The sequence below is a fragment of the Chelonoidis abingdonii genome, chromosome 14 (assembly GCF_003597395.2).
Source record: "Chelonoidis abingdonii isolate Lonesome George chromosome 14, CheloAbing_2.0, whole genome shotgun sequence".
NCBI classification, from domain to species: domain Eukaryota; kingdom Metazoa; phylum Chordata; order Testudines; family Testudinidae; genus Chelonoidis; species Chelonoidis abingdonii.
In genome coordinates, this window is record NC_133782.1 from 18,956,590 (window position 1) to 18,974,310 (window position 17,721).

A 17,721-nucleotide genomic window follows, 5' to 3' on the forward strand; every position below is an offset into this window, starting at 1 on the left:
CAAAAATTCCATGGTCTCACGGCTAGACCAAGAAAGCCAGAGACCTTAAGCTGAAACCCCTCCTAATGGAGAAGTCCCTCCATCCCACCTCAGATCTGGGTTTGCAAACTTCTCCGGCAGTCCTATCACCATATGTGGCTTCTGACAGATACCCCTCCTCCACCTCACAGGAAGGGGACCTGTCTTCTAAAGGACGTGGAAAGAGGAGAGCTAACACTCCCCCTCTGAAGACTGCTCCAAAGACGAAGCGTTCCCCGACTCCATCTACCTCTTTGGTACCCACCACACTGCAGCATAGTAACTTTGAGTCTGCAGGGACCTCTGGCAATTCCTTTCAAACCGCAGACCCTAAGCAGGCAAGCTCTAAGAAGGAGGGAAGGGGGAAGACTGCCTCCTCTACCTCGGCACCAACAACACAGAAAAAGCGCTCGGTACTGAGTGACTCTGTACAACAAGCAACACTGCCACCTCCTGGTATTATGCTACATTGCACAGATACAGCACCACAGATCCCCGCGCCATCCTTGGTGTGATCTATGCAGGCTCCGTTCCTACCAACACTGCAAGGTCCTCTAGTACTGCCCCATTTCTCTGTACAAGTACCTCCAGCGGTACTGCAACAGTTCCTTGCTCCTAAAAACTTGATAGTTTCCCTGGTACCGGAATCACCTATCTTTGGTACAGATACTATTTTGGTAGTTTCATTGCTGCTCGCTCCAATGACAAGAGCTTCTCCTGAGGATGTGGAAGGGGAGGCTTTCTCCTCCAACAGTCTTTACCCATGCTGGCCAGTGTTTGGCTTTCACTTCAAGAGCACCCCAAACCTCCGACCCAACCTGATTTTCAAGGGTGGTATGGTCATTCGTGGGGATCCCTGCCTATGCCCTTCCCACCTCAGTGTGCATTCTGAAACCCATGGGCAGCTTATAGACAGTTTTACTCTAATGCCACAACTGCCACCATGGAGATACACAGACATGCTATACAAAAATCTACAGTGCCACCAGAGGTCCCTCCTAAACAAAATTTTGAGGAGGCGGAAGAAATCTTAGATCAGGAGGCAGCTCTTGCTATCTGCACCTGACTCTCACCAGATAAGACTGTTATGCCCTCTCCACCTACTGCTGGAGATGATCTCAGGAACTTCCAGAATCTCTTCAGACGGATTGCTGACAAGCTCCAGATAACCCTCAAGAAGGTCTCCAACTCATGGCATGAGCTCTTGGATATACTCCACACATCCACCTCCTCCAAGATTGCCCTCCTGATTAATTCAGCACTCGTGGAACCAGCGAAGAACATATGGTTGACCCTCACTACCATCCCTCCCACATCGAAGAAAGTGGACAAAAAATTCTACATCCTTTTTTAAAAGGATGGAATTCCTATTCACACATCCTCAGCCAAGTTCATTGATAGTTGATGCAGTTAACAAAAAGGGCAAGCAACATTCCTCCAGAACCACCCCTTCTGATAAGGAGTGGAAATGACTAGACTTACTCAGCCACAAGGCCTACATATCAGCAACACTTCACTTCAGAATCGCTAATTATGAAGCCTTTATGACAAAGTATGACTACATAAGCTATTCCAAATTTTCTGACTTTATTGACTGCATGCCAAAGGAAAAAAGAGAGCAGTTGCTCATTTCTGAGGGTCATCTCTTGGCTAGGACAGCCCTCTAGGCATCTTTGGACTCTGCTGACAGTGGCAAGGACCATCGCAACTGCCGAAGTAATGCGCCAGCCATCCTGGCTTCACCTGTCAGGATTCCCCAAGGAAGTCCAAGCCATGGTAGAAAACCTTCTGTTCGAGGGTCCAAAACTGTTCACCAGCAAGACTAATGAGTCACTTCAGTTGTTGAAACTGTTGAGCCACTCTCAGATCTCTTTGCATTTATATATCTACAATAAAACGTAAACAAGGCAGATATTATACCTTGCAGCGACCCAGACAAATCCCATACACGCAGCAACTAAGACAATACGATAACCAGTGAAGTAGATAGAGACCAACCAAACGTGGCCCAGACTCCTCCCAGTCCACCATCTCTCAACAATCAACATTCAAACAGCAGATTTGAAGGTTTGGTTGAGGGCTTGTCAGACCTCACCCATCTATTGCTGCCAACATTACATCCCACCAACCATCCTTTCACCAACCGCCTGATGCTGTTCTGTCCAACCTGGTGAACCATCACTTCCAACAGATGGATTCTGGAAATCATCAGGACTGGCTACGCCGTCCAGTTCCTCTCCATCCCATCTACCCACCCTCCCTCCCTGTCCTTCTTCAGGGACCCCTCTCACAAGCCTATCCTGAGACAGGAAGTGGAGCATCTCCTACAACTGGGGGCCAGTTCCGGTACATCATAGAGGGAAGGGCTTCTATTCCCTTTATTTTTTAACACAAAAGAAATCTGGAGGATGGAGACCTGACCTTGATCTCAGGAAGTTCTAATGAACGTCATCAGTACTTCGGTGCACAGGACCTGTCTCCAGCTACTAGGTCACATGGCAGTGACCACATATGTAAAACACGCCAGGCTGCACATGCGCTGCTTGCAGGGTTGGCTCAAGATGATGGTGACACCATGCAAGCACAACTTCAACAGATTTCTAAGCATGCCAATGTAGCCTGCATGTTCCACATAAATAGAGAGGAGCGAGGTCACTCTCCCTATGCCAGGAGGCCATAAAACTGTGGACATGGTGTATACATCGCAGCATCACCATATCAGCCACATATCTACAGGGGTCTCTGAATGTCACGGACAACGCCCTAAGCCAGAGGTTCTCGAACAGTCAGGAGTGGGCACTCAATACCAGTGTGATCCAAAGCATATTCCACCAATGGGGGTTCCCCACGTTAGACCTATTCACCATGAAAACGAACAGCAAATGCACAGCCTTTTGCTCCAGAGCAGTCTAGGATTGGGATCCAGAGGCGATGCATTCTTCATTCCCTGGGAAGCACCCCTTCTTTATGCCTTCCCTCCCACCCCCTTGCTGTCCAGGGTCCTGCACGAGATCAGAATCGATCAAGCCAAAGTCATCCTGATAGCACCAGCATGGCCCAGACAAACATGGTGGTTACCATATCTGAAACAGATGTCTTCATGCCCCCCGCATCTCCTTATGCTTCTTCCCAGATCTCCTCTCAAGACATGGGCCAGACTCTGCATCCAAACCTGGAGTCATTCTACCTCACAACCTGGCTCCTCAGTGGTTCCAGGGTGAGGAGATAACTTGTTCTGACAACGTTAAAGACATCCTGCTAAACAGGAGGAGGCTCACTACACAGGCTGCGTACCTACATAAATGGAAAAGATTCCACATGTGGTGCCTAAACAAACAAATCGACACCACCACCTCAACTATACCAGTGGTCCTGGAGTACACGCTCTACCTTGAGAAATGCAACCTTTCAGTGAGTTTGCTGCAGGTGCATCTGGCAGCCATTACAACATTCCACTAGAAAGTGGACGGCATTTCAGTCTTTGCTCACCCAATTACCAAAAGGTTCCTCCAGGGAGTGCACAACCTGAACCCAGAGTCCCTGTGGCACCGTGAGACCTGACTTTACTGCTTCAATCTCTCACAACTGCACCATTCGAACCCCTGGCCATATGTTCCCTTCTACATCTTTCCATGAAAGTGTCCTTCCTATTTACTATCCTGTCTGCGAGATGCATGGGAGAAATTGGTGCTCTTATGGCTGGACCACCCTGTACAGTTTTCCTCAAAAATAATGTCACACTCAGACCTCACCCCAAATTTTTGCCTAAGGTACCTTCTTATTTCCACATCAACCAGCCTATGTGTCTTCCTACATTCTCCCCTTAACCTCACAAGGACAGACAAAAAGCGATTTTCCACACATTAGACGTCAGAAGGGTGCTACCATTTTATTTCAAATGGACCAAAATGCTCAGGCAAACTCCTAAATTGTTCCTCTCCACCACGAAACATTCTAAAGGCAAACCCATCTCTATCAGAGATTTTCCAGATGGATTTCAGATTGCATCCAGCTCTGTTACCGATAACGACGTCACTGCAACCCCCCTCACAGGTCCGAACACAGTCCACAAGATCTGTGGCCACATCGGATGCCTTCTTACACAACGGGCCTATTACTGACATATGCAGTGTAGCTACTTGGACATCATCACTTACATTCATTCAGCACTATATTATTGATCAGGTCTCAGCATCTGATGCAAGACTGGGACATACTGTCTTCTCTTCTACACAGAATTAATTTTGAACCCCTCCTTCCACTGAGGGGCACTGCTCTAAAGTCATCTTAAGTGAAGCACCCAAAAGAAGAGGAGACAGTTTTTCACCTTGTGCAGTAACTGAAGTTCTTTGAGATGGTTGTCTCTGTGGGTGCTCCACTATTCTCCCTCCTGCCCCTACTTTGGAGTTTTTCATCTATACTCTGCAGTAGCGAGGGAACTGAGAGGGGGCTGGCCTTGCAGCACTAGTCAACTGCTGACACAGGCGTGAGACGGGAGAGCGCATGCATGGCCTGACCAGGTACTGCTGTCAAAATTCTCCGAATAGAGGTGCAGGGTGCATAATCGCCTAAAGTGGAGCACCCAGAGGGACATCTTGCATCTGAAGGAGCCTGTTCTGAAAAAGCCCAGCTCCCCTACAAGATTTACAGCCTCTGAAGACTCTAAGTCTCGGTTTGATACCGTTAAGTCAAAGGACTCCTCTTCTGGTGCCGCTAGAGCTGGAAGGCCCTGGAGCTCGAGGGAGAGACATGGCTCTGACAGTGCTTCAGTACCCTCTACCATGGACAAGGAGGGCAAGTATAAACACCCAAATCTAGTACTATCAAGCTCAGTTGTGTCATCTGAAAGTACCTATTTGACACCCTCGGTCCCAAGCAAACAGTGGCACCAGAGTCCATCTACATCGATATGCCTACCATCACTAGTACTGTCAGCTTTGGTTACCACATCAGTAATGAAGCAATGGGCTTAAACTGCAGGAAGGGAGGTTTAGGTTGGACATTAGGAAAAAGTTCCTAACTGTCAGGGTGGTTAAACATTGAAATAAACTGCCTAGGGAGGTTGTGGAATCTCCATCTCTGGAGATATTTAAGAGTAGGTTAGATAAATGTCTATCAGGGATGGTCTAGACCGTATTTTGGTCCTACCATGAGGGCAGGGGACTGGACTCAATTACCTCTCAAGGTCCCTTCCAGGGACCTGTCCATAACAGATGAGCTGGAATTCCCACTCCTCGTGAGTACTGAGTGTTTTTTGGTACCGAGACCTTGGTCCCCAGCTACCATTCCTCAGTACCACAAAACTCACCAACCTTTTCTATGGAGGCTCCTGCATTGGACAGTGTTGAGTAGGATGAAGGAGACTTCCAATCAGTCTCTTCTATTTCAGTCTAGGGCTCCCCATTGTATCCTGTCAGTAACCCATTCTTTGACAGTCACAGGAAAGATTGTGACTGTCATCAAGGATGGTGGAACCAACCCTGCATGCCACCCACCCCTGTGGCCATACAGGGATCCCTGGATTGTTTACTAACAACAGTTCTCCACCGGTACCATCTCGTGGGGAAACTAGGCTTGTTCAGTTCTCTCCTCCCCAACCATCCCGACCCTTCACTTCCCCCGCACCCAGAGGAGGAGACGTTTTAGGAACAGGAAGCCAGGGCAGATACATGGGTCACCTCTCAAACACCCATTTCATCCTCAAACACACCATCTTCCAAGGCTGGCAGTTTTCAGCAATTTTGAGACTTCATAAAGAGAGTAGCTGACCCTCTTCAGATTCCACTCATAAAGGTCAGAGATTCACAACATAAGCTTTGGATATTCTACAGTCAGCAACGACCTCCAGGGTGGCATCACCCTGCTCAGTTCTCTGGATTCCATAGATCCATTCAAACCCCTCCCCCAATAAATAAATGAATAAGATACGTTTCAGAGAAAGAGGGCTGCTCACCCACCCTTCACAACCACGAAACCGTCTCCTAAGCTGCAGTTTTGACAGGCAGGTTAAGAGTTTGAATCCTTGTGCACCTCTGATTTTACAGCTGCACCCATTTGTCCACCACCTTTATAGACCTCCTTTCCCATTTCCAACATACCTGGAGGTGGGTGGAGTACTACAGATGAGTAAGTCATAGAGGACATAACATCAGGCTGTCATTCCAACTCTTCAGCTCCCTTCTTGAGCTTGTATTAAAGCAGGAGGTGAACACTTCTCCAATTAGGCACAACAGAGTTGGTCCCTCCCCCTCACTTGGGTGTAAGGGGTTTTATTTGTTGTATTTCCTTAGAGCAAAGAAGGAAAGAGTATGGAGACTGATCTTAGATCTAATATTTCCAAACAAGTTTGTAAAACCTCAGAAGTTCAGGATGGTGACTCTGGCAGCTCTGATTTCTTCACAGGAGAAGGAGGATTGGTTTTTGGCTCTTGACCTACAAGATGCCTATTTTCATACACTCTCTTTGGACAGGAAATATCTGCAATTCTTTATAGGCCAGGATCATTTCCAATACTGAGTGCTTCCCTTTGGTCTCTCCTCTGCCTCAAGGGTATTCTCCAAAATACTGGCAATAGTGGATACTTACTTCTGAGAGGAGGCTAATCCATGCTATATTAGGAGGAGAACATCACCAGACAGACATTAAATTGTTTTATTTAACTAAAACAACAACGTTAAGTATGCTGGATTTTTTTCGTCAACAGCAAACATATAATATTTTAACAAAACAAGCATATGTTCCTCACATCTCACATTTATCTCCAAACTTCTTCTCCTTGTCCAGATCTATTCTTCCTCCAACAATCTTTTATTCATTGGACTTTCTGAAAGGGATTGACTCTATGTACACAAATTTGCAGAGGGACAATCGAGTTGAGATCTGTTATTTCTCACCCCTATATATTATTATTTATTTATTTTAAAACATTTTTGTTATTAACAAGCGTGTTACCTTTGGAGACACACATCCACAGTTTGAGAACTTGAAAACTAAGCATCGCTGATGGTATCTTCTAGACTGAGTACTGAGTCACATTGGGTAGATAGAAAGACTAACCTAAATAATCTATACAGAAGCCCGTGGAACCCCATAAAATTGGGTCCCTAATCCATGAACTATTGGAACTTATTTACAAAACTTTTCTTAAACATTACATGAATATATTGTCTCATACTGTAGAATTAGAATTTATAATCTCTATTCCATGATGAGATATCATTGAGCTATAATGTATCTTAATTAAAACTATCTTTAGATAAATTCTTTCCTCAAAACGCATTTTATAAAAAAAAAAAATCTGATATAAAAAACTGGATTTTTTTTAAATCATTGATTTTTATCCATGGATTCTTTTAATTGCACCATATTATTATTTTTTGGGAAGGAAGTGGAGCTCATCATGGGGAGTCAGATCAGAGTCACTTAATCAGAAATAGAGATGACAGGTAGACAGCATCATGCACTTCTTGACTTTTACAAATAAATTTCCTGGAATTAATGTCTTCCTTTTCCCCACGCTCTACTTATCCATCATTGCAGGACATAGAAAAACTAAGTTTAACCTGACAACAGTTGACTACTTTACTTAGTTCCCTTTTTTTGGCTACATTTTTTTTCCCTATTCCATGTTATTAACATTAATTTCTGTAATATTTACCACATCTTTAAACTTTTGTTGCTATCTTTTTTTTTTAAAGTAAAAGTTTTGATTAAAATTTAAATGACTTGTTTCTGTGATAAAAAAAAATCAGGTAATCTGCTTGAAAGCCATAACACAGAATGTTCCTATTTGAACGCCTTTAGAGGGATATCACTGTTTGCCATGGGTATTTGATGTAATGGAGTGACAGGGTGTCAAGGTTCCTTCCCCACTCTGGACTTTAGAGTACAGATATGAGGACCTGCATGTGAACTTCTAAACTGAATTACCATCTTAGATCTGGTTTTGCTGCCACCACTCCCAAACACTAGCTCCCTTCCCTGGATAGTCTTGAGAGACTTCTTCACCAAGTTCCTGGTGAAGACCGATCCAGCCCCTTGAATCTTAACACAAGGAGAATTTAACCATCCTCCTTCCTTTCCCCCACCAATTCCAGGTGAGTCCAGATCCAATCCCCGATGAGTCCAGATCCAGTCCCCTTGGATCTTAAAACAAGGAAAAATCAATCAGATTCTTAAAAAGAAGGCTTTTAATTAAAGAAAGAAAGAGGTAAAAATATCTATATAAAATTAGGATGGGAAATGACTTTACAGGGTAATCAGATTCATAGAGCCCAGAGGAACCCCCTCTTGCCTTAGGTTCAAAGTTACAGCAAACAGAGGTAAATCCTCTTAGCAAAAAGGAACCTTTACAAGTTGAGAAAACAAAGATAAAACTAACATGCCTTGCTTGGCTGTTACTTACAAGTTTGAAATATGAGAGACTTGTTCAGAAAGATTTGGAGAGCATGGATTGTTGTCCTGTCCCTCTTAGTCCTAAGAGCGAACAACCCCAAAACAAAGAGCACACAAACAAAAGCCTTCTACCCACCAAGATTTGAAAGTATCTTGTCCCCTTATTGGTCCTTTGGGTCAGGTGTCAGCCAGGTTACCTGAGCTTCTAAACCCTTTACAGGTAAAAGGATTTTGGTGGCTCTGACCAGGAGGGATTTTATAGTATTGTACACAGGAGGGCTGTTCCCTTCTCTTTGTAGTTATGACACAGGGATAAAATAACTTAGAAATATGTCTGAAATACTAAATATATGTCTAATTATGGTCATTGCATAACAAAGTATTAAATAAACATGAATGTACCTTAACATACATTTTCTCCCAGTTTGCTGCCTTTTAGAAATATCAGGATGCTCTATATTTCTTAAGGAAGAGCTATGAACTGCACCCTTATTAATATTCAATAGTGTGTGTAAGTGGTGTATTTTCCAAGCATTAAGCAGAGATTTAATCAATCATCTCTCAAGGAGAATATTGAGTCTCATAGGTAATGTTCTATATATGCATCCTTCCTCAGCCTATCTCCCTATCCCCCAAAAGTGGTGAGTTTTGAAACATTTAATTCGCAGATAGAATGAAACCTCTCAGAGCATGCAATTCCAAATACTCCAGAGATATACTGGAATGTCTTGTTACCTTGTGTTAGGGGAATTGATCGACTACTGCTGTGCTGCTTTTGTTGGGAATTGTGCTTTTCAGCTCCTAAAGCCTAGAATAGGCATCTTTTTATGTTTGCTTCTAAATAAAATAAAATTAGGTGCCAATTCAATTTGTCAAGATCTTATTAATATCTAAAATACACAAAATCTTGATCTCTAGAAACACCTAATAACTTGTATCAGAGTTTATCAGAGCCAAAATAATTATTTGATTTAACGGAACTGAATCACAAGTAAATGATTTATTTTAGGATTTCTTATTTAATAAGCTAAATGAAAAGGTTGTTGTAGCTTTAACCGAACTGTAACTTGCACTGGCAGCTGTTAAAAGCTTCTCCCTGCCCCTACTTATGTTAGTTGAAATGAAAAGCCACTTCACCACCCCTTGCATTATTCTGACTCATTTTGTTTTTAAATGTTTCTTTACCAATTCTGTACTTTTTCAGCTTCTCCAGCACCAGCAAGGACGGGCCAAACAGGGAGCTTATCAGGCAGCCCAAAACCTTTCTCTCCTCAAGCCTCAACACCTATTGCTGCTAAACAAGAAAGAACTTCCACTCCAGGAAGCATTCTGAACCTTAACCTTGGTTAGTTCTAACTTTTGAAAGTCTGATTATGTTATAATAATGTAAATCTCTCGCATATGGATGTGAGAGAGTGGCAGATTGCATGTATGTGGATTTAAATTAACATAGTACTGAAGCACATGTCACCATTGTTTCATCAGCAGAGCTACGCTATATTTTTTGTAAAGCTGGAAGTTAAACATTTTTCTTACTGATGAAAGGTAATGGTTAGTAGATGATATTTAGCCGGACTCTCAGAAGGCTAAATGAACCCTTAGTGCCAAGGCTGTCAGGGCTCAGCTTCTCTTCTACAGTAGTGGATCTGTTTATTGTAACTACAGTGTACTTCAGCCAGACAATTAACCATAAGAAATAGTTTCTGTAATAGTGGAATAGAGTGTGTGCTAAAGGTGAGAGTCAGTAGCTGGAGTGTGGTAAATTACTTAAGCCAGATGGCTCAGATTCTTAGAAAGTGAGGTTAAGGGTTATGTAGGGAGTTTTAAATGAAATGCTTGGCTGCCTGTAGTTCTTTTTGATACAGATGGAATTTTAAATCTGACAGTGTTTTCTGATTGACGTTTTAACATAGTTGTCCGAAGGTTTTTATCTGAAACATCAATTACCTCTTCAGAGTTAGGGAAATGTGCCTTTGTTAAAATGTCAGTTTTGCCCAGAGTGAAAACAATGGATGGACTTCTCATGATAGCACAACTGTGCCAGGTATGGATTACATTCCATCCTGAATACAGTAGTCTTCTGATGTGACTCATTAGGTCATATTGCCTTGTTTGAAGCATTGTAAGAATAGGGATTCTCTCTGACGTGATAGAATGAAAGGCGAGAGAACAGCAGAAATTCATATGTTTCATGCAGGGAGACATGTAGCAGTTCTTCCTTTTTAAGCACTATGTTCTCCTGCTTAATCAGAGGAAATCTGTTGAAGATAAGTCAACTATAGCTACTCCTAGACTGGCTGAAGTTATACTGCCAGTCAAGGATGAGGAATAATGAGCAAAACTGTACATTGAGTTCTCAGAGCAGAGATCCTAGGAATCAAAATGGGAACTACTTTTAACAGATTATATGTCTGAGGGAGAAAAGAGGAGACTTATGGATACATTGAATATTAGCAGAAAGTTGCATCTCCAGAAGGGTGAAGGAAAATTGATAACATGGAATATGGGCATCATTACAATCAACTTTTAGGAATGGAGTTATCAGGAAGTTTGGAACAAAACCAGAGGGCCCGGACAATCTCCATCCAAGGATATTAAAGGAACTGGCGCATGAAATTGCGAGCCCGTTAGCGAGAATTTTTAATCAATCGGTAAACTCATAGGAATGAAAATAATAGTGAAAGGGCATGGTCATGCGCTTAGGATAATAATAAGAATTTAGATATAACATTTGGGGACCATCAGTGAAGCAACGAGAGGAAGGACCTTGGGTATGGGTTGAAGCAGATTCTATGAGCCACAATGCGAATATGGCCGGTGAAAAGCAAATCCGCTTTTAGGGTCATCGGAGGCATATTCCAGCAAGGAAAGGAGTGTGAGTAACCATTATATAAGCGTGCTGGTGAAACCCCACTGGAAATGTGTGCAGTTCTGTGTTCCCACTGTTAAGAAAGTGAATCAAACTGAACAGTGTTCCAGAGCCCCCGGTGCTACTAGATATCTAGAAAATGGAAAACCGTGCCTTATGAAAGAGAACTCAAAAGACTGGCTTGTTTAGCCTAGCCAAAAAGAGCTCCGGGAGATCATGCTTGCCATATAAATATACAGGGGGATTACTCTAGGGAGGGAGAGAATATCTTAAGCTTAGTAACTAGAGTACGGCACAAGGACAAATGAGGTACAACTGGATATTAGAAATAGACTTGAAATTAGACGAAGGGTCTACCATTAGGGGATGAAGTTCTGGAACAGCCTTCCAAAGGGAAGTATGGGGCAAAAGAACTTAAATCTGGCTTAAAGACTAAAGCATTGATAAAGCTATATGGAGGGAGATGATATGATGGGATAAGTTTAATTTGGGCAATTGATCTTGGATTAATCAGCAAGATAAGTCGCTCAAATGGTCTGTGAGAGGCCCACGCCACTGGGGGATCTGAGTTATGGTCTATGAGCCGCCAATGCGATATGGCCGTGTAAAAAAGCAAATGCGTTTTAGGGTGCATAGGCGAGGTATTTCCAGCAAGGATAAGGAGGTGTTAGTACCATTATATAAGGCGCTGGTGAGACCCCACCTGGAATATTGTGTGCAGTTCTGGTGTCCCATGTTTAAGAAGGATGAATTCAAACTGGAACAGGTTCAGAGACGGGCTACTAGGATGATCCGAGGAATGGAAACCTGCCTTATGAAAGGAGACTCAAAGAGCTTGGCTTGTTTAGCCTAGCCAAAGAAGGCTCCGGGGGATATGCTTGCTCTATATAAATATATCAGGGGGATTAACGTTAGGGAGGGAGAGGAATTATTTAAGCTTAGTACTAATGTAGGCACAAGGACAAATGGGTACAAACTGGATATTAGGAAGTTTAGACTTGAAATTAGACGAAGGTTTCTAACCATTAGGGGAGTGAAGTTCTGGAACAGCCTTCCAGGGAAGTAGTGGGGGCAAAAGACTTATCTGGCTTTAAGACTAAGCTTGATAAGTATATGGAGGGGATGATATGACTGGAGAATGCTATACGAGTTCCTATTTGTAAGAAAGGGAAAAAATATCCATAACTAATAGGCCTGTAGCTTGACGTCTGTATGTAAGGCTGGGAAAAAATTCAGAGAATTCTTTCCTGGGTGCTGACTGCTGAGTCTTGCCCACATGCTCAGGGTTTAGCTGATCGCCATATTTGGGGTCGGGAAGGAATTTTCCTCCAGGGCGGATTGGCAGGGGCCCTGGAGGTTTTTCGCCTTCCTCTGCAGCGTGGGGCATGGGTCACTTGCTGGTAGATTCTCTGCAACTTGAGGTCTTCAAACCACAATTTTGAGGACTTTAATAACTCAGTCATGGGTTAGGGGTTGTTATAAAAGTGGATGGGTAGGGTTCTGTGGCCTGCTTTGTGCAGGAGGTCAAACTAGATGATCATATTGGTCCCTTCTGACCTACGAGTCTATGAGTCTATTTCAAGATGAAGCACTTGAAAACGTTGTGCATGAAGATCTTAGCCTCTAGACTCTGCTACTGTTGATTTAACTCTTTTCTGCATAACACTGGTCCTGAGATAAACAGAGAGGCCATTTCTTTTCAGGGAAATCTCTTTATATGAAAAAGAGTTGAATAGAAAGATCTGAGTGATTTGACTTCTATTTTATTTGTTGGGATGGAAAGACCTCTGAAAGAAAATATCTATCTTACTGTCTCTTATCTTACCTTGCTTTATGTAATCTTTGCTTGCACTTGCATCTTGTCATGTCCAACTAATGTCACTTGTCTATAGATAAAATTACTGCAGCAGAGGTTTAGTGATTAGTTTTCTTTTATATATTTAAGGTACGATTTTCAAAAGTTCAGCACCCAGCTGAACAATGGGAGTTCCTGAGTGCTGAACTCCTTTGAAAATCTGCCAAATTCATGTAGATTTCTAAATAAGAGCTGATCCATCTTGAAAATTTAGCTCTTAATGAGCAGATATTTTGGAGGGGTAGAGCTCTTTTGATTACATGACTAGTGCATATTGTATAATAGTATTACTCGTCATAGTAGTAATGTGTTACTTAACTCCTTCATTCTGGTCATCCATTACATGATCCTGCATACAGTGCAGTGGCATTCCATAAATCAGTGCAGTACTGAGGCATAGCTGTAACACCGTAGTGAAACTTCCTGTCTGTGTGTACTTGGAACACTTTAAGATCAGTCAAGTGATTGATTACTTAAAGGTATTCTTGGGGCATTACTCTTTCTAGCGGTAGAACAGTAATGGAAAAACAGAGGAAAGTTTATTGTCCAAGGAGTTATACAATGTAGTGCATTAAACTTACTTTTTTTTGTATGCGTACTATAGAACATGGTGACTTGTTTATATTTTTACCAAAGCTGAAAAAAAGCATCCATTCAAAGCTCTGGACACCCCAGCAGTCTTTTAAATTACAGAGTTATGTAAACAAATATGCTTCCTTGATCACTTCTTAAAAGCAGTACCTCTATCACAGCAAAATTTAAGTCTACCAACAGAGTCCCTCCATAATCTAGCCTCACCAGTGTAAAAGCCAAGGATTAGAGAGAGGCATTGCAGCTTATCCTGGAGCCCCCACCCCGCCCCGAGCACTGCTTTACCGCTTTATATCCAAATTCATGTTATATTGGGGTAGAAATGTATGTGTTTTCTCAAGAGCAAGTTTACATCTATTCTGGGAGAAGTTCAACATCTCATAAATGTGATTTTGCTTCCGCACATCTTTGGGAATTACTGTTGAATAGAAACTCAGATTTCTTGACATGATTTGTGTGTTATAGGTTAAATGTACTAGGTGAAGATGATGATTTTTTCAGGAACTGTATATTGTACTCTATTTTGGTCACTCATATCCTTATTCTGTTCTCTCTCTGTCAAAATAATTATGTAAAAGCGTAAATATAAATTTAGAAGTTGTAACAGATGTGGATTTAGGTCCACTTTTCTGTTGAGCATAATGCAACGGTTACTGGTGGGGAGATAGAATAGATGTAAAAAGAGAAGAGATAGGCATTGCAATGTGCCCCGGACACCCAGAAACCCAAGCTGTTTTGACCAAAGGAAGAGAGGCAGTTTTAGAATTTTTCAGTATACTTTAACTATTTCATTATTGCTTTTTGTGCTGCCTGTGCAACATAGATTTATTTGGTCCTGTCAGGGTTCCCCACCTCCTCTGAACTCTGAGGTACAGATGTGGGAATCCACATGAAAGACCCTCTAAGCTTATATTTTACCAGCTTAGGTTAAAACGTTTCTAAGACACAAACCTCTTTCCTTGTCCTTGGACTGGTATTGCTGCTACCACCAAGTGATTTACACAAAATATTTAGGGACAGATCACTTGGAATTTCTACTCCCCCCGCCCCCCCCCCCACCCCCCCGAATATCCCTCCAAGTCCTTCGCCCTCTTGTCTGGGGAGCTTGGAGAGAATATACAACCAGTGCCATAGCAATGTGGCACACACAGACCTTTGTCTCAGGACACTGAAATGCAGTCCAGCTTCTTAAAAGAACTTATATAAAAGAACAGTAAAAGATAACTACACCTGCAAGAATCTAATGGTGAGATATTACATATTAAAGGGTAATAAAAGAAATTTAAAACACAGAGGATATCCCCCTTGACTCAAGTTCACGTTAGCAATGTAAACAGGAATGAAAATACATTCTCTCGTAGCAATAGGAAATATCACAAGTCCAAGAAAACAAGAATAACCGAAATGCATTGGCCTCTCGCAGCGCTATCCCTCTGACTTTAATATTTTAATTTCTGGTTTTAGCTGGATTATTCTCTAGGATTATAATTGTCAAGGAGATGATTGTACCTGCTTGAGACTTTCTCGTACGCTTCCATCACAGTAGAGAGGAACACATAAATACCACAACATCAGAATTTCAGTTTCCTCCTACCCACCCATTGAGAATCTTTCTTCCTCCATTCTTTGCTTTCTGAGTTCAGGTGCCACCTAGTATGGGTTTATCTTTGAACGCGTTAACCCTTACAGGTAGGGCAATCCGTACAATGCCGACAAAGGAGGGATGGTGATTAGATGAGCTACTGCAGTGAGATATTAAAGAGGTGCGGCGGCGTACCTATACTTCATCGACCATGTACACTAGCTCCGAATATGCCATTGAATGGCTACAACTTAGACTATGTAAAGCAAGTCCCTTGCTGAATTTTAGTTGGAGAAGCCATTTACGAAATCGGAAAGAGATTCAAGTAATGAGTGCATGATTAATAATAATCAAACGAGTAATCTGAGAACACAGCAAGCGGGGTGGGAGAGCAAGTGTCCAATCATACTGAATAGTATTCTCCACTTGGTCATTGTCCAAGTTGCCTACTGCCTTCGTCTGGTTCAAGTCAGAGTTATCTAGTTAGTTCCTTACAAAACTATAGTTGCCATATCATGATTTTTAATTGATGTGTGTTTCAAACATCACTCACACTGATCCTGCTTAACAATGGGCTATGCGAGTGCCATTCTTATAGTTAGCTTAACCCATATAGGTGTCCATGCTTCCTCAATTCATTAGTATCATTTACTCAGTAGAACCCCTCTTTAAAATAATTAGTTAAATGTATACCTAGTGTAGCAATGAAGTTTCTTGCCACAGCAATAACTTGGTAGGCCACCTGATTAGCAAGTAGGGTATACTTACAGAACAACCTATACGCAGGAATGTTTTGATAGTGACTGTGAAATGCTTCAGTGGAGCTTAGAGAGGCTATTAAAATAAAAAAAATTAAATTAAGTGGAGATTTTCAGCTATCTTCCATATGTTATGGAATAAGTTTCACCCATCAGGATAGGATGCAAGTATAAAGTTTTGTTTTGACGCCCTTAAAGTGATTCGCTCTTGGAGTAGCTAGATCCTGGAACCAACAAAGGAGCACGTTCAGTTCTGTGATTTAGTCGCTAAGTGGACACAGGATCAGGTACAGGATCTGAAATACTTAATCTATATACTTAACAACCTGTGCGCGAGAAACACCAACTACGCCAACACGTGAGTATGTTAATTTCGAAGCAGGCATAACTAACCAGAAAAACAGGAGTATAGTGGAACACATAAATAACCAAGGAGTACAGCGACCAAAAGCTAAAATCCTGAGCAAGCTGCTATGGAAACTTTTAAAGACACCACAATAGAGGCTACACTGTATGTTAACCCCCAAATTAAAAAACTATGAAATGAGATACCGAGAGAGAAGAGCCACCATGGCAACGACACAACAGTAAGCAAGGGCATAGCCCCAAAGGCATCCACTATAAAAGTAGACCAAGTTAAATCCACTAAATGAGGGAAAATAGACAAAGATACATAAACCTCTGGCAAATAAGTGCTAAAAAATAATAAGAAGGAACAGCAAAAAGAATTTGAAGACAGCTAGCCAAGCGACCAATAAAGAGCATAAAACGATTTTTAAGTCATCAGAACAAGGAAGCCTGCACAACACCTGTGGGCCCACTTTCGACATTCATGAGATGCTATTGGGCACTCAAGGAATATGATTAAGGCCATTGACAGATAAATTTAAAAATTACTTATATACAGTTTCGGTGGCTGAGGGTGGAATGAGCGAGAGATATCCCAGACTTGTAGCCATGTATACTTTTAATGTTAGGTGACAGCATTCTGAGGAACTGTCCGAGACCATGAGAGAGAGTCTCATTAGAGGAGGTTTGCGGAACAACAGACCTAAACCATTAAGCAGTAATAAATCACCAGGCGGCCAGAATATTCAAACCCAAATCTCTGTAGGAACAGTATGTGGAAATTTTCAGGACTGTGCTGATCAGCGGATTTAAATGGAATGGGGTTCACAGACATCTTACTAGAAGATGCGATGCGCATAGCTATATCGTGACGCATCTACTTTACCCAAGAACCTCCAAGGTGGACCCGCTGGCATTACAGGCGCTAAGTAGACCCTGAACGTTCAGACCAGGGACTGGAAGAACTGGGTTGAAACATGAAGTAATATTGAATCAAATTCTCAGATATATGGTGAATCCATAATTCTTGGATGGGGAGAATAGATCACATTTTTTGTGAAATGGGAAATCCATGGCCTCATCACATCTATACTCTTCTATGTTAGGGATTGGTCAACAAAGTATGGACATGGGGGATCCAGTGGATATGGGTATTTTAGGTTTTCAGAAAGCCTTTGACAGGTCCCTCCCAAGAGCTCTTAAGCAAAGTAGCAGTCAGGAAAAAGGGAAGGTTCTGCCCATAGATGGTAACTGGTAAAAAGATAGGAAACAAAAGATAGGAATAAATGGTCAGTGTTTCAGAATG

The 17,721-nt window shown here is 42.2% G+C and overlaps 1 protein-coding gene and 1 long non-coding RNA gene across 7 annotated transcripts in view; one reads left to right on the forward strand and one right to left on the reverse strand.

The window, feature by feature from the left end:
- ZMYND8 (zinc finger MYND-type containing 8) overlaps nt 1–17,721 on the forward strand; it is a 150,395-nt gene that overhangs the window by 92,673 nt on the left and 40,001 nt on the right. For all 6 annotated transcript variants that reach the window (XM_075072271.1, XM_075072270.1, XM_075072273.1 and 3 more), the window contains one exon: nt 9,617–9,757. In XM_075072271.1, coding sequence (XP_074928372.1) covers nt 9,617–9,757 — 141 coding nt within the window. The remainder of the gene's footprint in view (nt 1–9,616; nt 9,758–17,721) is intronic.
- Nucleotides 1,587–17,721, reverse strand: part of LOC142047730 (uncharacterized) — a 60,392-nt gene continuing 44,257 nt past the window's right edge. The window contains exon 2 of the long non-coding RNA XR_012656987.1: nt 1,587–1,904. This is a non-coding gene — a long non-coding RNA (uncharacterized LOC142047730). The remainder of the gene's footprint in view (nt 1,905–17,721) is intronic.